The following is a 22,506-nucleotide window of genomic DNA, read 5'->3' on the forward strand; positions in this document are numbered from 1 at the left end:
TAAAAGTTCTTCATTTTCTATAAAAGTCTGATTGTGATGTTTAAAGATTTCCACAAAACAAAAATATCTGGTGCCCACAGCCCGTTTCCCACGCGCAAAAACAGAATGGGCAGATTGGAACAGTAGGAATGGGAGAAACATTTCCTTTTCATTTCTCCAAAATTTCCCACCTCCTTTGGCTGTTTTGCATAGGACTTCGGAAACCTCTTTTGAGGTCACCTACTTTGAGAGAATAGAGTCTCTGATTTTTCAGGTGACATGGCAGTGAGCCCAGCAGACATAAATCTTAATTGTATTCTTCATTTCTGTTGGTCTTCTAAAAAAGAAAAGGTAATCATTTCTTCCCCATCTTGCTAAGTTTTCGTTAGTTTGTGCTAGGCACTGACTAAAATGAAAATCTCAGTGTTAAGCACTGAAAATCTGTATCCCAAAAAGCTAAGCCAACCAGGTAATTGTTTCATCCTTCTTATTTTTGATATACAGTAGCCAAGGTAGCAATGAAAGGCTCAGAGAGGTCTGATGGTTTTTAGTCCCATGAACTTTAGTGGATAAACAATCACATTTTCCACATGGACCGAAGTCATTGCAGCCATGGTAAATCAAGAAAGTAATCATGACGAAAATCCACATTACCATTATGCTGCTCTTTTAAAAATACAACCTTACAAAATAAAACCCACCTATCCCGAAGCTGTGGAATAATTTTAGCAATTGAAAATTACTACCTTCTCTAGAATAACATGTACTTAGAAATAAAAGACGCAGAAACCAACATGATGTATGCATTCTGCTTTCTCTAGAGCACATTCAACATCAATTTACAATATATCATGCCAAATATATTCAATAAGCAGTGCTAAAATAATTTTGTCTGTCTTTGCTGCATCTAAGTATTCTGCTTTTTTAGTAAATTCATTTTGCACTATAGATGATAAAAATATTATTATAGAGATGTCATTCTTACTAAAAAAGCTGGATTTCTCCCTTAGCCCCTCTGGTACCATAAGCAACCTAATAAACCAAAAAGGGTGCATCGGGGGTACGCTTTATAAAACTGTTCATCCCAAATTCACACACATCGTGAAACATGAAATTCACTCCAGCATGTTAAAAGAAAAATTACGGATTAGCACAGAAATCAAACACAAAGAGACTATTCATTTTCTTTTCCAGAGCCCAGAATTGCCATTAGCTTACCTTATTAGCTGAAATGCCAAACAGAATGTCTTTATGGAAAATTAAGTTCATTATTCATCTCAGCTTTGATTTGGTATAGTGCAGCTGAGAGCAGTTAGCTCCTCTCTATGATTTGCCGACGCAAAGTGGGTGAGTAAGGCAGTAAACACAGAACTTGGGAGGTGCGGAGTGGTTGGCCATGGCTCACAACTCTAGACTTGCAACTTTACATTTTCATTCATATGAAGATACTAACGAAATCAAATCTTATAACTCAAGAATAACACTTAAGTAAACAGTGTAGATTTTTAAAGCCCATGCAGTTTTGCATAGCAGTTGTAGAGTCTTGCACACTCACCATCCCAGCAAAATTACATTGCTATCTTTCATTATCTCGGTAGATTCTTAGGCTATTGGCTCACTTTGCAGCACACATAGTGGCTAATGTGTATTCTGTCAAGGAGAAATACACATGGGGGAGTGATCGCCGCAATTTTCTAAAAAAGGAATACCGGCTTGTCTGACTAGCGATGGAAAGACAGATGCATTTTACAGTTTTGAAGATAAGTATGCAGACACATATAAATTGGATACAACATTCTAATAGCTAATGCAGACAGAGACGTTAGGGCTCCAACAGTAAAATAAGAATAGATACCTGTCTCCTGAATATCAAATTCACCTAAAATAAGTCATATTCTTTAATAATTCCTTAATTTTCTTCAAACCAATTAAACCGGTTTCAGAAACCCTTGGGCAAACACAAGAGTACATCTCCTTCCCAGATGGGCAAAGGAAGGACACTGCAATCAGTGTCCTCTCCCAGGTGTTTTACTTCATAGAATTTGAGCATTTATTAAAATCCAGCTTTAACAAGTAAAATGTGCCATCATAACAGCCAGACAAGTCCAAGATTATCAACAGACAAGGGCAACATGACTGAGCAAAGTAATTTTAGCTTAAAGACTTTGAAACCTTTCTTGTCTTTGTCACCTTGCAAAACCAGACCCTAAAACTCTCCTCTCCTGAATTAATAAGAACATAGCTACCTCTAGTGAGCAATGATAAAGGAAAAGCAATAATTAAGTGATTGATTTGCCTCAAAATGTGAAGCAGAGTTACCATATGACTCATACTTCAATATCCAGGAGAAATGAAAACATGTGTCCACACAAACATTTGATGCACACAAATGTTGAATAGCACCATTATGCACAAGAGCCAAGAAATGGAAACACCCCTAATTTCCATCAGCTGGCGAATGGTTAAAAATATGTGTTATATCTACACAATGGAATATTATTTGGCATTAAAAATAAATTAAGTGTTGATATATGCTATAACATGGATGAATCTTGAAAATAGTAGGCTGATTGAAAAAGCTAGTCACAAAAGATTACATCTTATATGATACCATTTATATAAAATGCTCAGAATAAGCAGAATCTATGGAGATAGAAAGTGGATTCGTGGTCACCCTGGGCACAGGGTAGCAGTACGGGGAAGAGAATGCTAATAAATAGAGTTTCTTATTGGGGTGGTGAAAATGTCCATATCTTAGGTTGTGATGATGTTTGCACAACTCTGTGGATATACTAAAACCATTAAATTCTATATTTTTAATAAGGGAATCTTATGGTTGGTAAATTACACGTCAATAAACATATTAATAAAATTATTAATTTGCCATGGAAACACTGCCATATAGTGTTTGTAATGATAAGAATTAGTCATATAAAGTAAATTCTGCAGAAAGTAGATGGGGAGAAATGGGGCAGGGGGGGACTGAGGATAATGCCAAATGTAGGAAACCCTTGGGGACTCATGAGCTATAGACCTGACCAAAGGGACCATTTGTGTTGATGTTTAGTCATGGCTAATTTTCAATAAAGAAAAAAGTCCCCAAATCAGAGAGAGTGAGGGGAAGAGGAAGGAGAAGGGGAGGATGACAATAAAGGAAGAGGAGGAAAAAGAGAAGAAAGAGGAAAAGGAAAAAATAGAAGGAGAATAGGGACAGACTTGCTTTTGATGAATAAGGGCAGATGATTCAAGAGGGAAAACAGGATCACAACTCTTAATTCTGTTGAGATGATATCAAATGACCTAGATGAGAATAAAAAGCAAGAAAGATTGTACAAGGAGGGTTTTGAAGTGTTCCCATTAAAGGAACTTGTTTCATACACGAGAGATGAGTTTTCCATCAAGGATGAATACAGGTAAGTGATGAGCATCTGTAAGAATTGCACCAAGATGGGGGCGCCTGGGTGGCTCAGTTGGCTAAGAGTCTGGCTCTTGATTTCAGCTCAGGGTCATGAGTTCAAGCCCCACATTGGGCTCCACATTGGATGGAGCCCACTAAAAAAACAAAACAAAAACAAACAAAACCAAAAACTAAAAACCAAAAAAAAAAAAAAAAAAAAAATTAAAGGAAAAAAAAATCCAAAAACAATTTTAAGAAGAGGCCTTTTAAAAAGATATAAACTGGAACAAATAGAAGAACGAAGATAATCCCAAGGCTTGGTCCAGATGGTATAACGGTATAACAGATGATGATGAAGGAGGAGGAAGAGGAGGAGGAGCAGTGGGGAGGAGGGAGGAAGAGGCCAAAACATCGAGCTCTCAAGCTCTCCCATTTTCTCTATCAAAGAAAATGATCTACAAGATGGTACATGCAGAAGAAGAAGCATGGGGAAGAGAAGCTTGGATTCCAGGAAAACGTCTTGTATGCAGATGACTCATAAATTTATATTTTCATTCCCGCTTTCCCATAGGAGCTTCAGGTCCTTGACACATTCACTTAGATACTTTACAGCACGTCATCCACAGGGAGCATCCAAATCAAGCTCATTTTCTCCTCCCGGCTCTGCTGCCCACTCCTGACTGAAGCTCTACCAGAGTCCCCACTTGAGGGAATGGAAACACCATCTTCCATGCAAGTCAGACACATAGGTCCCGTTCTGGACACTTCCTTCTCCCTCTGCATCACCAAGTCCTATAGATTTGGAATCTCTGGAAATTATCCAACTTTTGCCCCAATATCACCATCTCCACCCTAGTCCCAGCCGCCAGGATCTTTCACTTGGGATGTATATTTTACCTTTCGTGGCTTCTTCCACGTTTCTTATCGTTTCACTCCATCTAAAGGGATGTTTTCAGAAGGCAAAGCGAATGTCAGCTTTCCCTGCTTCTACCCTCCTCCACACAACAGTGAGGATATAAAGATTCAAAATTTAAACACAACCCCAGGGCCCTGAATGATATAGTGCTGCATATCTTCCCGACCTCCTCTTGCACTATCCTGGTGAGCCAGCCACACTAGATTTATCTCTGACCCTTGTGTTTCTTCCTGCCTTTGCATGATTCCCTTGATTCATAGTCTAATTGACTAGTTCTTCCTTCAGACCTAATCTCAGTCATCACTTCCTAGGGCGTGCTTCTCTGAAGTTCTGTCGGTACGTTATTAGAGTATCATAATCTCCTTCACAGGTACTGAGCAAAGTGGCCCCTTGGGATGGGTTTGTACTTTTGAGCGGTGGGCTCAGAAGGTGCGTGGGCCACTACACTCTTGGCATCTTTGAAGAGACTTGGCTTCCATTGAGTCTCTTCGTTAAACGAACTATGGAGAGATCTACCTCCCCATTGGTCACTCTCCTAAGAAGACAAGTATGAGGAATGCATTGCAAGGAGGAAAGGCAGGGAATAAGCATTCTGGGCGTTAGGGACCCAGCAGTCTTATCTTAGGTGCAAGATGTTTATGTAGTGTTAAGAAATGCCAGTTGCCCAATCCCTTAGAATCCGTAGGGGCCCTAGTCCTGTGGGAAGCTCAATTCTGCCAATTCCTCCCACTGAAGGAAAGGGCAGCCCTGACTGCAGACAAGGGACAGCTCCCACCACAGTTCATCAGGAGCCCTTGCCATAGTAGTAAATTTAAATTTATTTGTGCAATCGATTTTAGTAATATTTATTTCCCCACTGACAAGAAGGAGCATGAGAGTAGGGATCATGTCTGTTTCTGATCATCACTGTACCCTTTGCAACTACACAGGGCCTGGCAATAGTAGGCATTTAATAAATATTTCTTGAATGAATAAAGGAAAGAGCTCTGAAGTTGGCAGGCTGTGGTGAGAGGGTGATGACAGTATATTGCTACTAGCAAAATAATTTAAAGCATGTGTTCTGTGTTGGGAGTCAGGGCTATTCTTCTTAATTAAAAAATCTGATCATTCTCTTTTTCCCTGGTCAACATGGCTCTGATGTCACCACTGCATGAAGATCCACTATTGGTCAAACACATGCCTTTTGCTTAGAAAATTAGCATGCAGGATGTTAATTTAAAATATCATAAGATTTACTAGATTAATAGATTAATAAATTGATTTTCTCAATAAGGATATTTTCCTTTTTAAAAAGAGGACACACCTAGGGGTGCCTGGGTGGCTCAGTCGGTTGAGTGTCTGACTTAGGCTCAGGTCATGATCTCACAGTTCATGTGTTTGAGCCTCGCATCAGGCTCTGTGCTGACAGCCCGGAGCCTGGAGCCTGGTTTGGGTTCTGTGTCTCCGTCTCTCTCTCTCTCTCTCTCTTTTTCTCTGTCCCTCCCCCTCTTGCACTCTGTCTCTCTCTCTCTCTCTCAAAAATAAATAATGAACATTAGAAAAAAATTTAAATAAAAAAGAGGACACACCTGAAAACACTCAGCTTAACTTTTTGTGCCCAGGCAGATGATATCTTTATGTACTCAAAGAACGTTTGGTAGGACCCCAGAATCCAGGTAGCTAATCTTAAAGATTGTTCAAGAAAGTGCAGTAGAAAAGACAAAGATAGAGAAGGCTTTTAAATCATCCAAAAGATAACAGCTTGATAGGCTTGAACTTACAAGGCAACATCATCCTAGAATAGGCTGTTAAATAGAAGGTCTCTGAGCACGAAGAGAAATGGCCCGGGTTTATGAAGAAGTTAGTAAGAAAAGCTGACCGTGCTTTAGTTTTATTTTTATGTTAGGAAAGCAACTTGGTCGATAGGTAAACACATACTCTGAGCTTTCTTATGCAAACTCATTTTTGCAGAAAGAAAAGAGCAGGAAAATATTTCTAAATATTAACAGGACTGCTTTTCACAGAACGTGACTTTTTTCTCCCTTCTCCTCCTGGAATCCATTCCAAAGAACAAAAACAGCAGCACAACAAAACGAAGAGAAGCCCACAAATCATATTTTCAGCAAAACCGGCAGAAAATGCGCCAACTCCAAAGTCGGAGTCCAGCGGAAAGCCAAGGAGGGAAGTCACAATAATGTGGCAGGTAAATTAGAGGCGTGAGGGGGACCTGGGTGCAGCGGAGCTCCGTCAAATACACAGTCGTCCAAAGAGAGGACCTCAGTGTGAAAGGAAAGCCGTGGAAAGGTCTGGAACTAACGTAGGTGGTGGAGTGTAAGTGGGCAACTTTCATTAAGGGCCAGAACAATTCTTTCTAAAGATGACTGTATCCTCTGTGTCCCCATACAACAGGCAGCCTGTGAGGTCATCCGTGTGAAGTAATTGAAGGAGAAAAGAACTAGGTTTGGTCTGAGAGTTGGAGGATGTGTGACTCCATAGATGCATCATATTATAAAGAAACGGTTTAAACTGTAGCAACAGCAAAGGCAGCCCTTGGTTCTTGGGAAACTACTGCCCACCATTCCCTCTGAAGGAAACTTCTGATTCTCTAGGAAAATATAACTCATTCAGATAGGAGTCACATAAAAGGAATACACATACAGGTACTATAAAGAATATAAAAAAGGGGCGCCTGGGTGGCTCAGTTGGTTGGGCATCTGACTCTTGATTTAGGCTCAGGTCTATGATCTCACAGTTTGTGGGTTTGAGCCCCACGTCGGGCTTTGCGCTGACAGTGCGGAGCCTGCTTCAGATTCTCTGTCTCCCTCTCTCTCTCTCTCTCTGCCTCTCCCCTGCTTGCATGCACGTGTGCTCTCTCTCAAAAATAAACATTAAAAAAAAAGAATGTAAAAAAGAGTAAATAACAAAAATGCACTGGGAAAAGATGTTGCCACAAAGAAGATTGGAAACATACCCCAAAGTCAAAACATAACTAATGAAGCAATTACAGCTATAAAAGAAGATCACAAAGAAGAATTATAAAAACTCAGGGAAGAAATGAGGATACCAGAAAAGGTTGCTTGTAGACAGCTGGAGGATGTGACATAGGAACAGGCAGAACTGAAGGAAAGTAAGGTAAATGAAGGGACAGGAAAGATAAAAATGGAAAAGAGCAGGGAAGTGGTGATAAAAAGAGAAGGATTAGAGAAGCAAGGAAATCTATCCAACATGTGGATGGCTGTAATTCTGAAGAAGAAAATCAAAGTAATAGCATAAAATAATTAACTTAAAATATAATTCAATAAAGTTTTGCTGAAATAAAAAAGGCTCAACTTGATTTAATAAAAAGGTACCCATTTTATCAGTGACAAGCCATTCAGAATGATCAACATAAAGACATATCTCAGAGAAACTATTGGAAACAACCCTTTAGGCAGTTGGGCAGAAAGATAAAAATCAGGTTGAAGGAGGAAAAATGAGGTTGAGATCAGATAACCCACAGAAACACTTAACCTCAGAACATAAGAGAGCAGTATCTGTCTATAAGATAGCAAGCCCAGAAAGCAGAAGCCAAGAATTTTCTATCCAGTCAAGCTCTCCTTCAAGTATAAAGACTCAAGTGAAAACATAGCTTTGAACAGGCAGGAATTTGGGTTATATTGCTCAAATGAGCCTTTCTAGGGGGAAAATAATAGGGAACAAGCTATAGACAGGCATGATGTCAACAGAAAAATGTCAGCAAAGAACCAATCGCTAACATTCCCATGTTCAGTGCAGCATTATCTATAATTGCCAAGATATGGAAACGACATCGGTGTCCCCTGGTGGATGAATGGATAAAGGAGATGTGATGTACATATAATGGAATATTACTTGGCCATAGAAAGAAGGAAATCCTGCCATTTGTAACAGCATGGATGGATTTCGAAATCTAAAAAAACAAAACAAAACAAAAACAACCCAAAAGCAAGCTCCTGGATACAGAGAACAGATTGGTGGTTGCCAGGGACAGAGGGTTGGGGGTGGATGCAATTGTTAAAGATCAATTGTACACACTTCCAGTTGTAAAATACCCAAGTCCTGGGAATGTAATGCACAGCAGGGTAACTATAGTTAACAATACTGCAATGCATATTTGAAAGTTGCTAAGAGACTAGATCGTGAAAGTTTTCATCCCAAGAAAAACTTTTTTTTTTGTAATCACGTGTGATGATGACTGTTAATCAGACTTAGTGTGGTGATCATTTCACGATAGATATAAATCTGGAATCATTATGTGGTACACCTGAGACAAATGTAATGTTATATTTCAGTTGCACATAATAAAAATAAAAGTAGAAATAGAAATAACTGGCCAAAACCTAGTTCAGTACATTTTAGAAGAAATCCACCTTCTTCATGGATTTAAAAGGGATGATCCAACATTACACAAAGTTCCTGTCAGACACACTTTAAGGATTTTTTTCTGTTTCTAATTTGTCATAATTTTTAATTAAATCATTAGTAGCTGTTGAATATTACAAAATATAATTTATGCATAAAAATAATCATGTAGTTTTTTTCCTTTAATTTCCTAATGCTGTGAAGTATGTATCTTTTCTAATGTTAAGCTTTCCTCTCATTACCAAATAAATCCCATCTGGTCATGTTATTTTACATTATTTATAATTATTTAATTTTGTTGAAATATTTATTGAGAATTTTTGCATCAGAAGCGCCTGGGTAAGTGTCTGACTCTTGATTTCAGCTCAGGTCAGGATCCCACAGTTTGTGAGATTGAGCCCCGTGTCAGGCTCTGTGCTGACCTAGGTGGAACCTGCTTGGGATTCTCTCTTCCTCTCTCTCTCTCTCTGCCCTTCCCCCGCTTGTGCGCATGCTCTCTCTCTCTCTCAAAATAAATAAATAAACTTATAGAATTTTTACATCAAGTTCACTGTAAACAAATTGCATTAAAAGTTTCCTTTTTCAAACTGCCTTTGTCTAAGATTATACTAAATCCTAAAATGAATTTGATGAACTTGGCATCTTTTTTTTGTTCAGATCTCCAGAAGAATTTTTATATAACAGGGATTACCCCTTCCTTGCAAGTTTCCTAGAACCTTTGGGTCTGGTCTTTTTTTTTTCTGAGTAAATTTTAAGTTAATGTGTCAATTTCTTAAACTGCCATGGATATGGTTTCTGTTTTTATTACATTTTGACGAATTTAGTTTTCTAAGATTATCCACTTGTTTTCAATATATTGGTATGAAATCTGTTTCTATTCTATTCATGTGATAGATTTAATATCCCCTGTATCCTTGTTCTTTTCTACATCCCTAATGGTGTTTATACGATGCTTTCTTTTTTTCTCTTCGGTGAGTTTATTCAGAGATTGCTCAATATTATCAGTATTTTTTAAAGAACAGCAACAACACAAAAAGATTCACAGTGATTATCTCTGGGTGATTTCTATGATCTTTATTTTCTTACGTAGTTAAAAAAAAACTCCCCAATAAATATATATTGACTTTATAAACCTCCCCCGTAATGCTTGATGAAAACATTTTTTTAGTGTTTTTTTTTTTTTTAATTTTTTTTTTTTAACGTTTATTTATTTTTGAGACAGAGAGAGACAGAGCATGAACGGGGGAGGGTCAGAGAGAGGGAGACACAGAATCTGAAACAGGCTCCAGGCTCTGAGCTGTCAGCACAGAGCCCGACGTGGGGCTCGAACTCACGGACTGCAAGATCATGACCCGGACTGTGAGATCATGACCTGAGCCGAAGTCGGCCGCTTAACCGACTGAGCCACCCAGGCGCCCCTGATTTTTTAAAAAGAAATGAGCTCACAGGTACAAAGAAAAGATTGGTATCATTTAACAAAATGAAAAACTTAAACATAATAAGGAAGTATAGACTGGATATGAGATTTATAACTGGTTGAATGATTTTCCCTATATGGTATAGAAATCATTTCATGAGAAACCGTAGGATGGTCTGCAGTTGAATGCATAAGCCTCTGTTTTGGGCCCTATTCTGAACATTTTTTAATTATCAACTTTGATGATGATATATTAGACACTATTATGAGATTTACAATATAACACATCTTGGGAAAACATTTAAAATATTGTATTTCAGATTTAGTATTCTCCATTTTGACAGAAAAAAAAAACATTCGTTTTGGTAGTCCAATGGCACTTGCAGGCAGGTACATTGGAAGCAAGCTATGCCTTCCTCAAGATTCTACTGCATTTGCTGGAAAATTATAGTAAGAAATAAATAACACCAAAGTAACTATCAATATAAATGGTGTTTCCTGGAATAGTGCACAACTTGCACAACAGGGAGGGGTACCTCTAACCTGGAAAGACATATTCATATCTATGAGGTAACCTTTTTTTAAATGCTTATTTATTTATTTTAAAAGAGACAGAGAGAGTCGGGGAAGGGCAGAAAGAGAAGGAGAGAGACTCTTAAGCAGGCTCCACGCTCAGCACAGAGTCCGATGTGGGGCTCCATCCCACGAACCATGAGATCACTACCTGAGCCGAAATCAAGAATGGCGGCTCAGCCGATTGAGCCACCCAGGCACCCCTATAAGGTGACATTTAATAAAGATACATGTGGTAGTTTACATAACGTCAAGTCATTTAAGTGCGCAGTTCAGGGTGGGAGAAACACGTCAACATGATTTTCTATGAAAAACTGGCTCACAAATTTTACCTGAGTGCAAGACAGGTTGACACGGCTGCCAGACAAGCTAGCCCACTGATAGAGTGTTCGTGTCCAGATATCTTCAGTGGACGCTGTGAAGTCCGAATTCAACTGAAATGTTGCTCACACAACTATACCACAAGTTAAGAGGGATGCTGCTTTTCTTGGAACTAGATAGGAGTTGTCACTTGGGATGCTGAAAAGTCCTGTTCTCAGAGAACTGATGAAGGAACTAGGTCTTTTGAAGAGCGAGCCATGAAGACTTAGGGATGAATAATAAATCATTAAGTGTTTGAAGAATTGCCAGGTGAACGAGTCATTTGATTTACTTCACCTCGCACTTAACATCCAGGCTAAAGGAGGAGGATCTGTATTGCAATAGGGAAGAATCTTCTACAAAGGTGTCAGGAATGGACACAGGTACTGGGTGAGAATTCAGATAATCTTTCGCCAATGGGTAATATGTATAAAAATCCTTAACATTTTGCATTCCCGTTGGCTGGGCTAGTCTAATTCTAGGAATTTCTACTGAATAAATAATTTGATACTCTCCGAGGCATTTGGAACAGTAAAAGATTTGGATATGTTACTAAATAAAGAAGAGGAAAGGAAAAAAAAAAACAAAAGAGATAGAGAAAAAACAAGAGAATGGGGGCAAAGAGAACTGGGGAGAGGATGAACTCCATGAAACAAAAACTACTATTCTAAGGATGGGGGTGGAAAGGACAGTGAGATATTATTAGAAAATTGCCAGTCAAAATAAGGTTGGATGCAGGCCACTGAGGCAATGGCCCAATTTTTTTGTTAATTAGATGAGAGAATTGTGATTGCTAAAATAAAACTCAGATTGAGGATCTCTAGTGAAGTGAGGTCAACAAAAATAGCTAATAGGTGGGAAATTACTTTAGTCATTTGAAAGTGAAGAAACCTGTTACAAATGGGTGTTAAATTGGTTGCAGCTGTAGAGACAGAAAAGGGATTCGGGTGCAGATTATTATATGTTATACTGCTGCATAAAGAGGGTTTCAGCATGTAGTTGCTAAGGAGATGCTCATTTTAGAAGTGTGCACTCGAGGTTAGACAGTAGTCCAGACATTTGTGATTATCTCCATCTGAAAATGACGGAGTGAAAGTCTCCGCAGAATAATTATTCCAAATTAGAATATTTAGATGATCTTAAGATACTAAGAGTTGCTTGTACTTCTGGTTTTGAATTGAAGAACAGTGCATAACATGTGGAAATGCTAACCAGAAAAAAAAGCTCCCACATCTTATTGAAAAAGATATTTATGGCATTATTCATAACGGTGAAAAACTGAACAAAAATTCAAACGCTAAATAACAGAGACATGGATATTCTGACCATGGTGTATTAGCATACGTCAATAGCTATGCATATTTTCATTAAAATGAGTGACGTTAAAAATAATAAGCATTTGGGGCGCCTGGGTGGCTCAGTCGGTTAAGCGTCCGACCTCAGCTCAGGTCATGATCTCCTGGTCTGTGGGTTCGAGCCCCGCGTCGGGCTCTGTGCTGACAGCTCAGAGCCTGGAGCCTGTTTCGGATTCTATGTCTCCCTCTTTCTCTGACCCTCCCCTGTTCATGCTCTCTCTCTCTCTCTCTGTCTCAAAAATAAATAAATGTTAAAAAAAATAAAAAAAAATAATAAGCATTTATTAAAATGATAAGCATTCGTATGCATACAAACGTATACAAAGTTATATTTATTCTATCGCTTTGGGGAAACTACTGGCACATCCAATAGTTAGTTCCTAATTGCCAGATTCATCCGTAGACTGTTTATTCCTTGCCTAACTTGACCACTCTTTGGTAGCTGACCTTGCTGAACTTTCCCTTTCTTGAAATCCCCTTCTCCCTTTGCTTCCATGCTGTTTTGATTTCCTTTTTATCTTTTCTATCTTTCTGGCTCTTGATTATTGCTTCCCTTGGCTTCACGTCTGTGATTTAATGTCTGTGTAGCCCAGGAAACTGCTTCATCTTCTAACTTACACGTGCTCCAATGTGATCTCATTCACTCTCAAACTTGGCTCGACCTTCTATGCGATAACCTTGATGAAACTTTCCCTGATCTTGACATCTTCCTGAACTCCAGAATCATACATTCAGCTGCCTCCACTTCTCCATCTTCCTCACCTGAGGATTTTTGACCAACCTGACACCTGTAAGGCCAGGTAGAAAGATTATCTTGAAGTCCCTCTATCTTTATTCCTTCTACCTTAGTCTGAACCACAGTCATCTCTCGTCTGGATTATTTTAAGAACCTCCCAAGTAATATTTGAATAAATGAATGTTTGCCTGTGGGACATCTTAAATTGGATATTCTGCAGACAGATTATCTATTCAAAATGTCTAGAACAAAATCATCTTCTCCATCTAAACTTATTCCGCCGCTCCTCCCATTGCTGCCCCCACCCCCCCCGCCGCCATTATCCTGTCTCAATTGGAGGTAATGACATGCACCCAATTTTTCAAACCATAGATTGGTCATCATTTCTACTCTTTCTTTCCTGACACTTCAGTCATTCAATATCCAAATCTAGGCAATTCTATATATTTTAATAGTGTTTTCTCCTTTTTAAAATTCTTATCATCAGTATCCCACCCCCTTCCACTATAGTAAGAACCCCTTGAGGCCAGGAGTCATGTCTTTCCAACTTTGTATTCCTAGTCCTTAACAGAGGGCCTAACATATACTTAGTGCTCACAGTGTTTGAAATAAAAAATTGTATCATGGGGCCGCCTGGGTGGCTCAGTCATTGAGTGTCAGACTTCGGCTCAGGTCATGAACTTGTGGTTTGTGAGTTGGAGCCCTGCGTTGGGCTCTGTGCTGATAGAGCAACCCCCCCCCCCCCCCCCGGCTTCCCCTCGTGCTCACACTCTGTCTCTCTGTCTCTCAAAAATAAATAAAGATTAAAAAAAATTGTACCATGTGCCACAAAAGGCAAAAATATGTGTAACGCATTCATTGCAAATGTATAAAATGTACGCGTTTACATTTAATGGATATTGGAAGAAGATTTCAAGTGTATAAAGAATTGGTGTTTTACTGTAGGGAATAATAAGCATTTTAAGTGAAAAAGAAGCAGCACATATGGAATTCACAGGCAAAGAGGAAGCTAGCCCCAACAGTTAAAAATAGTTTAAATAGTTTAAAATAGACTAACATAGCTTCATAGTCTAAATGATCTAATAGTTTAAAATAATGTAACAGACACAAAAATTGAGCGCTCTATCTCCATATAAAAGAAGTATCTGGGGAATACTGCATGTATACAGTGATCTCATTTAGCTGATAATGCACGGGCTGGAGGATTTCATGCACTTTTCATACAAAGTTTAAAAAACGGTTAGGTTTAAGAAATATATCGTGTCTTAGGTGGCAGACTGTGCGGCAGGCAGGATCATGGCTCCCTGAAGATGGTCACGTCTTTACGGGATTTGTGCAGATGTTACCTTATGTGGCAAAAGGGACTTTCGCAGATGTGATAAAGTTCACGATCCTGAGATGGGGAGATTATCCTCGGTTGCCTGGGTGGGCCCAACATAACTACAAGGGTCTTTGAAAGGGAAAGAGAGGGGCAAGGAGAGTCGGAGGAGGAGACCTGACCACAGAAGCCAAGAGCAGTGATGCCATTGCAGGCTTTGAAGACTGAAGACGTAGCCAGGAGTGAAGGAATGTCGGCAAGCCTCCAGAAGCTGGAAAAGGCAGGACAATGGATTGCCCCCTAGAACCTCCAGAAGGAACACAGCCCTGCTGACCAGATTCTGACGTTGGCTCGGTGAGATCCATTTCCGACTTGTGATCTCCAGAACTATAGGATAATAAGGGTGTGTTATTTTAAGCCACGAGGTTTGTGGTGACTGGTTAGAGCAGGGACAGGAAACTAAAACACTTAGGATTTCATCAAAAACCTGGCTAAATGACATTGTGATCTCTAACAGCAAGATTTCTGCCGTGCCTTTAAGTCTGTTCTCTTGTTTTGGTTCACATTGCTCCCACCAAGTATTTAGGCTTAATGCAAATCACAGCACTGATTGGGGCATTACATAATGTCCCTTTTCCAAGCATTGTTCTACACTTTTTACATTACATTAACTCACTTAATCCTCTCAACCCCCCTATGTGATAGGTATTGTTATTATCTCCATGTTACAGAGAACCTGAGCGTTTAAAATACTCACTCAAAATTGCACGATCAGTAAACACAGGGTTTGAGCACAGCTCTCTGGCTCCAAAGCTCCAGAGAGAAAGCATTTCAAATGGAGAAGTCTTTCTTCTCTATCCTTTCTTTCTAAACCCCAGCTTGAAATGCTTCTTCCTATTAAGCCCCCATATTCTTTGTTCAAGTATCTATGCCTCTAACTTCGCTCTGAATTGTATTTATCTGTCTACAGTTCCACTAGACTGTGAGAGTAGGTGCTGTTTTTACAAAATTTTGAGTTCTCTCCTCTCAGCTTCAAATTTATATATGGGAAATCCTTATTTTTTGTTACTTGATCACTCAGGAAAAGCTCCTTTACAATAAATCCTATTACAAACTTTGAAATAGGATCTCTAAGTTCCAACACAAGACTTACTTATCTCAGGTACTGCGCATCCACAATAACAACTTTTTAAAAACTGCACATTCCTCAAATCAAAAAGTTTTTTCTCTCTTCTTCTCCTTTTTTAAATGTTTATTTATTTTTGAGAGAGAGAGAGAGAGAGAGTGCGTGAGAGAGCCTGAGTGGGGGAGGGACAGAAAGAGGAGGACAGAGGATCTGTAGCAGGCTCCATTGACAGCCGAGAACCTGTTGCGGGGCTCGAACCCACAAACCGCGAGATCATGACCCCAGCTGAAGTCGGAAACTCGACCGACTAAGCCACCCAGGTGCCCCCAAGAGGTTTTTCTAATGAACTGTTATAAGGAAAAAGGAAAAGTCATGCATTTTAAGTTTTTACTCAGTTTTACCCAATTTTTATGATATAGTAACTCATACTTGTTAGTGACTCTTTATCTCTTTTGGAGACATGATAAAACCTGGGACTTTTCTCCCAAGCAGGATGAACACAAACAGCTCTCCTCTTTGATTTTTTAAGTTCTGGAGTTCACGGACTCCTTAGAGTACATTCTTGCATAGTCTAAATGTCCACAGACCCAGGCTAAGAACACTTAAAGTACGTGGATGGGCGTGTCCTGCCTTTCTTCATTTGAGTTCTCCTTAACCCCCGACCCAGGCCTCCACCCCACCAAGGGGTCTTCTCAAGGTAGGATTACTTCAGCCATCAGCCAAACTATTCCTCCGTTCTGCCGGGCTGCCTCAGCCCCATGACCCACAGATGCTCCTGGCCTGGAAACCCTCTTCCTCTCAGGGTCTGCATCAAGGAGTTCTGCCTTAGTAAGCTTTTCTAGAAAGGTCTTTTCTGGAAAGCAAGCATTCCAACTGGCCTGCCACCCATGGCACTTTTCTGGCCTGCTGGGCTGAAGCAATCTTTCTTTCCAGGCCCCGAAGACGGCCAAAGAACACTTGTTTTCAGAGAGCAATATGGGAAAATAGGGCTCTTGATGTTTGGTAAAGAAACAAATGAGGCGAGACAGCATATTTTTTCAGGTAATGCCAGTTCCCTCAAAACAGAAAACTACTTTAAAAAGTACATTGTGGTTATTGTTCCATGAGACTCCTGCCTGTTATCTAAATAGGTAATTATATTTATAATTTAGAATGGTGTGCACAAGTCTCGACACCCATAAATTGGTACATTATTTTTTTAGTATGCAGTGGGAAGGTGTGAGAGTCAGACTCATCTTGATGAATGGGGTTAAATTTTTTTTTTAATGTTTATTTATTTTTGAGAGACAGAGACAGAGTGTGAGCGGGGAAGGGGCAGAGAGAGAGAGAGAGAGAGAGAGACAGACAGACAGAAAGGCACAGAATCTGAAGAGGCTCCAGGCTCTGAGCTGTCAGCACAGAGCCCGACTCGGGGCTCGAACTCACAAGCCGTGAGATCATGAAATCGGAAGTCGGATGCTTAACCGACTGAGCCACCCAGGTGCCCCATTGATGAATGGGGTTAAAGTAAACACTGTCCTGATAACTCACGGTGATACGAATACTCCAAGGGACTCTCCCGGAAGCTCTTGCCCTTTGATCAAAGGCGGAAGAAGGTGAGGAGTGCCCCACATGCAGCCATGATACAAACCGGGGAGCCTGACTGGTACCAGCTGTGTGACTGGCTGTGGCACATATTCCTATGCATTGTCAACTTCTGGATCTATTTGCACCCAGATGCAGCTCCTAGAGGTGCCAAAACGTCATTGTTTACAAATACATGTGAGTAGGAGAAAAGTTTTGCTTTGTCTGAGAGAGAGCTTCAGCCCACAGCTCCAAGAGTGTGCGTGGAAATATTATTCTAGGTGCTGCCTGGTGGGCTAATGGTGAGTCAGTCAGTACAAAATGGAGAGTAGGAGCAGAGTAAGGTCCTGGATGGGACAGCGCCAGGGGCCTGGGGAAGATCAAGGGAAACTGTGTGATGTGCCCAGCACAATGCCCCACCCATAACGAGTGACTAAGAAACGGTAGGTGAACTCTGGGTGAAATCCCAGACTAGATGTCACGTTTCTAGCGAAAAGTTGGTTTTCCTTACTGAAAACGAGCTCCTTTATAGAATTTACTCCTCAAAATAACTCCACGTGGTAAGTATTTTACAAAGGAGGAGGAGCTAGACGATGAGTGGAAGTGGCTTACTTAATGGCACATAGTGAGTAAGTGGAGGACAGCGCTCACGCGGGACAGCCCTCACTCCCTGTGCCTCCCTGCGCCCATCCGGCCATAATGGGACGGGATTGGCCGGTTCTGGCACCTCTAAGCAAGGAGGTATCACAACAGGACATTACCTTCCCTTGGCAAAGCCCAAGTCTAGTAGAAGTCATTACATTAAAACAGACAAAAAACCAACTAGGGCAGTGTTGTCCAATAGCATTTTCCACCATGATGGGAATGTTTTATATCTGTTTGTCCCATAGGGTAAACACCAGCCACGTGTGACTGCTGAGCACTAGCAATGTGGCTATTGTGACCGAGGAACTGAATTTTGTGTTATTTCACTTTAATTAATGTAAATTTAAATAGCCACCTGTGGCTAGTGGCTACCATGTTGGACAGTAGAGAACTAGACCATGTGATTTAAAAGGAACGCTAAGGGCCATCTACTCGGATTTCCTTCCCCCTGTTCCTGACACGTTTATCCAGCCTCTCAGTACACATTAGAAAAAAAAAAAAAAAAAGAAGTTTATTTACTTATTTTGAGAAAGAGAGAGAGAGAGAGAGGGAGAGAGAATCCCAAGCAGGCCACACCGTCAGCACAGAGCCTGATGTGGGGCTTGAACTCCCCAACCACGAGGCCGTGACCTGAGCCAAAACCAAGAGTCAGACTCCAAGGCCTGGGCAGCCCCACTGCCTCTGGGGCCAGCAGCCTGGTTGTTGGGCTCAGCCTGGTTGGTGTCTCATGCCTCCTGTGCCCCTCTGGGGTGTCTTCCCCTGCTTTTTCTTATTCTCATGCCACTGCTCATCCTTAAAAATGCCGCCCAGAGAGTTAAATTTGGGGTTTGGCCTCCAGGGTAAACCGTCTCCTTCATCTTTGGGAAATATGAGTATTTTAGGGAAAAAAAAATTATTCTATATCGTCTTCTCCACTAGAGACTAAATCCTGTCCTCCATTTACCTATTTTCACCAGCTGGGTGAAAATTTCACCAGCCATCTTATCTGTACTGTTCCTCCATTTACCTCCATTTACCTCCATTTACCTATTTTCACCAGCCATCTTATCTGTACTGTTCCTTTCCCCAAACTGGTCTTTCCTTTCCCATGTTTATCTAGGCCCCTCTCCCAGATTTCAGTCTGGGTCACACAGTTGGCAAATAGGTCTTGGTTGAAGGAAAAGTTTGTTGAAAATGGCAGTTCTATTAAATCACTTAACAAAAATTTTTATTATACACTGTGATCTAGATAATACAAAGGACTACATATTTTGATAGTTGGGTGGAGCTCTTGGTTGGAGCTGAGAAATACAACACTACATTCTATTCATCCATTAATCTAATTAAATGAAATTAAATTGGCATGGTTTAATTTTAGTGAATTCATTTCTTACAAGTCCCCATTAAGTGAATAATTAACATTTCATTCTTATGTCTGGGGGTATTTTAGAAAATACTGAGCCAAGAGAAAGTGGAGGCTGCAGAATATATTAAGACTGTATCCATTACTTTAAATGAACTTCATCTGGGCTTAAACAAAGAGAAAAGTGCATGAAGTAAGGGCTTGCTAGCACACTGAATTGCCTGCAGTGAGATACATGTACATGAGGAGAAATCCAAAATGAGCTGAGAAGTGGGAGAATACAGACTGCATTGACTTCCAAGTTCATCACTGAGGATGGCACCTTTTATCCTGATGCATTTCTGAAGTCTGACCCCTCTGTATTGTTACCTATTATAAGAATTTAGTTTAAACTCTACTAACATACCCTAACAGCATATGTTTCTTGGATATACACAGCCACCTCTAAGGTGGTACATGAGTGCTTTGCATTGCATATTATATGACTCCCTTAATTCAGTGATATGCTCATAGGTAATTAAGAAGCATTCTAAAGGTAGACCTTTAGAGAAACTTATCTTTTCCTTGAGACCTAGAGTAGTAGTTTGACAAATAGTAAAACTAGTGAGCTTCTTAAAGATTTAGTTAACGATCTGGGTTATGTGGAGCTCGCGCACCAAGCAGAATTCTGGCTCACAATTCACCTGAGAAATATCACTCCGGTCTCCCAAAAGGACAAAATGTAAAGTCACAGTGACTTATAGAGGAATTGGGTTTGGGGATTCCTAGTTCATTTCCTCATCATTTCAGTGAAATTACTTCTTATGGAAGCAAACATCCCTACATTAAAGCAAGCAGAGGGGGGCGCCTGGGTGGCGCAGTCGGTTAAGCGTCCGACTTCAGCCAGGTCACGATCTCGCGGTCCGTGAGTTCGAGCCCCGCGTCAGGCTATGGGCTGATGGCTCGGAGCCTGGAGCCTGTTTCCGATTCTGTGTCTCCCTCTGTCTCTGCCCCTCCCCCGTTCATGCTCTGTCTCTCTCTGTCCCAAAAATAAATAAAAAAACGTTGAAAAAAAAAAAAATTTTAAAGCAAGCAGAGGATATTAAATGGGCATTTCATACCACATTTATTTGGACATAACTTTCCAGTGTTACTAACAACACCATTAACTACAATCAGGTTGGCAGTCTCAAGGGATCAGTAGTGTTGTTTCCTGTTGAAACAAATGATTCATCGAAACAGCCTTGAGAGATGGCTGTTTCATGGATTGAGGTACGATTTTCCAGTTACATGAAATGATACTGTGCTACTACAATTTAGCAATTTATATATCTGACTTTGTAAACAAATCTCGCATGTTCCTTGCTTTCTAACATGGCCACTTTCCAAACTAGACTTATGTTTATACCCAATCATAAAGACAGAATCTGTGTTTTCATCATTAGTTGATCATTTTTAAAATTGTTATTAAAAGAGATGCTCGTGAAGAAACAACCCTCCAGGAAAAGAACAAAGGGCATAGTCACAAAGTTTAGAGGCAGGACGATATGCTGGAAAGTGAACAGATTTTGGAATCAGAGCAGGGCTTAAATCTCCGTTATGTCCCTTACTAGTGGGATAATCTTGAGCAAATTAATTACCCCCATTTTGTAATGTAATGCACGTCTGAGAAGTTACCCCAGTAACTTTGAGAAATAAGGGCAATATATATTAAGCACAGGCCGATAGAACTTTCTTTTTTTTTTTTAATTTTTTTTCAACGTTTTTTATTTATTTTGGGGACAGAGAGAGACAGAGCATGAACGGGGGAGGGGCAGAGAGAGAGGGAGACACAGAATCGGAAACAGGCTCCGGGCTCCGAGCCGTCAGCCCAGAGCCCGACGCGGGGCTCGAACTCACGGACCGCGAGATCGTGACCTGGCTGAAGTCGGACGCTTAACCGACTGCGCCACCCAGGCGCCCCAGAACTTTCTCAATATATTATGGTCCCTTTCCTCCTCCGCCTTCTCCTTCATCTTCTCATTGCCATCATTCATTATCACACGGAAGCACATCTGGCAGGTACTGAACATGAGAAGATGCTCAGTTCGGTGCTGTGGAAAGGAATCAAGGGCCCTGTGTGTTCTTCAAAATGTCAGTTCCTCTCTCTGGGTCACAGATGAGGAAGAAGGTACGAGGGCAACAGATGCATTTGTCCGTCAAAGCCAAGAAGTGATTGGAAAGTGTGGCTCAATCGGGAGCTCTGGGTGCGCCACGATCAGCTGTTGTTTTCATGCGCGGGGCACCAGACTGCAGCCTGGGAGAGCTGTCGCTGCTAATTAAACTTCCCAACGTTGGGATAGCTACCTGACATTGTTCTGACTTTTATCAGGACGGTGGATCGAGGGGGAAGGGATTTGGATTGGAATCTTCCTATTCTTGCCTCTGTTTTAAACAGTTGTATCAAGTTTGCTGTCTATGAACAAGGGAGCCCATGGTTCAAAAGCATAAAAAGCCCTGGGCTAACTGGCCGTTCAAGTTCTTCCTGACACCTGCTTCTATCGACTGACTGCGTGTGCTCACTGGGAGTTGATAAGGAAGAAAGGCACAACGAGATGCACTCTCCAGAAACTCTAGCAGCAGACTAAACCACAACCAAATTAGACCCGGTGCCTGGAGTGGGAAAAGGAGGGGCGGGGCAGGCAGCAGAGTTTCTCGAGCGTCCAGAATACCAAGACAAATGAATGCCTCGTGCTACGTGGTTGAGGAGCGCTCACACACGGGGTAAGAGGAACTGAGGAAGACTTGCTTTGCCGCCCTGCTTCTGGACTGCTCTCTACAACTGAAGAGCCATGAGAGTGCCAGTTAGTTTCTCTAGGCCTCAGTTTCCTCCTTGTAAGCGTGATTTTGGGGTCGTCTCCCATTCCCAGTTACATAATAGCTACCTAAAAAAATCGGGGAAGAAAAGACAAGAAAGGAAGAAAGAGAAGAAGAAAAAGAAAGGAACAGGAGAAAACACAGCTAAGCCCCGTTCTCTCTGCTCAGTAGGATGCAGGGGATGGGGTGTGTGTGTGAAAGTAGGAAGCAGTATAGTTAACCTCACATATCTGATTTCCGAGGGTTACTGCAGTAAGATCAGTGAAGGACGTTATTAAGGTCTTGCCTAGCATGCGTACGGTCTTCTAGGGAGATCCATAATATCACTCTGGGAGATGGGGTGATAGTTATGAGGACAGGGCACAGAGGACAAGCAAGGTCAGTCTGGAGGAGAAATGAGGATGTAGTTTCCAACTTCCTACCACGGAGTAGGAATTGGTTATCTAGATTTACCAATGGAATCTAATAAATAACAGTTGGCTTTGGGATTTTTCTTTTTTTTTAAAGCAGCATGAAAAGTCAAAATATGTATTTTTAAAGAAGCGTGAAAGCTCATAGGAGACATTTTTGATCGATTGTTCAGTT

General features: G+C 40.8%; 1 protein-coding gene across 22 annotated transcripts in view; it reads right to left on the reverse strand.

Moving 5' to 3' along the window:
• DLGAP1 (DLG associated protein 1) overlaps window positions 1–22,506 on the reverse strand; it is a 908,014-nt gene that overhangs the window by 298,781 nt on the left and 586,727 nt on the right. For 2 of the 22 annotated variants that reach the window (XM_058692604.1, XM_058692598.1), the window contains exon 1: window positions 1,198–1,329. The exons of the other annotated variants lie outside the window; for them this stretch is intronic. In XM_058692604.1, the coding sequence (XP_058548587.1) occupies window positions 1,198–1,248 (51 nt within the window). In that variant the 5' untranslated portion in view covers window positions 1,249–1,329. Of the gene's footprint in view, window positions 1–1,197; window positions 1,330–22,506 lie in introns of those variants that run through there. 22 annotated transcript variants of the gene reach the window in all.

This window comes from Neofelis nebulosa, chromosome 11 (genome assembly GCF_028018385.1).
Source record: "Neofelis nebulosa isolate mNeoNeb1 chromosome 11, mNeoNeb1.pri, whole genome shotgun sequence".
Lineage (NCBI taxonomy): Eukaryota > Metazoa > Chordata > Mammalia > Carnivora > Felidae > Neofelis > Neofelis nebulosa.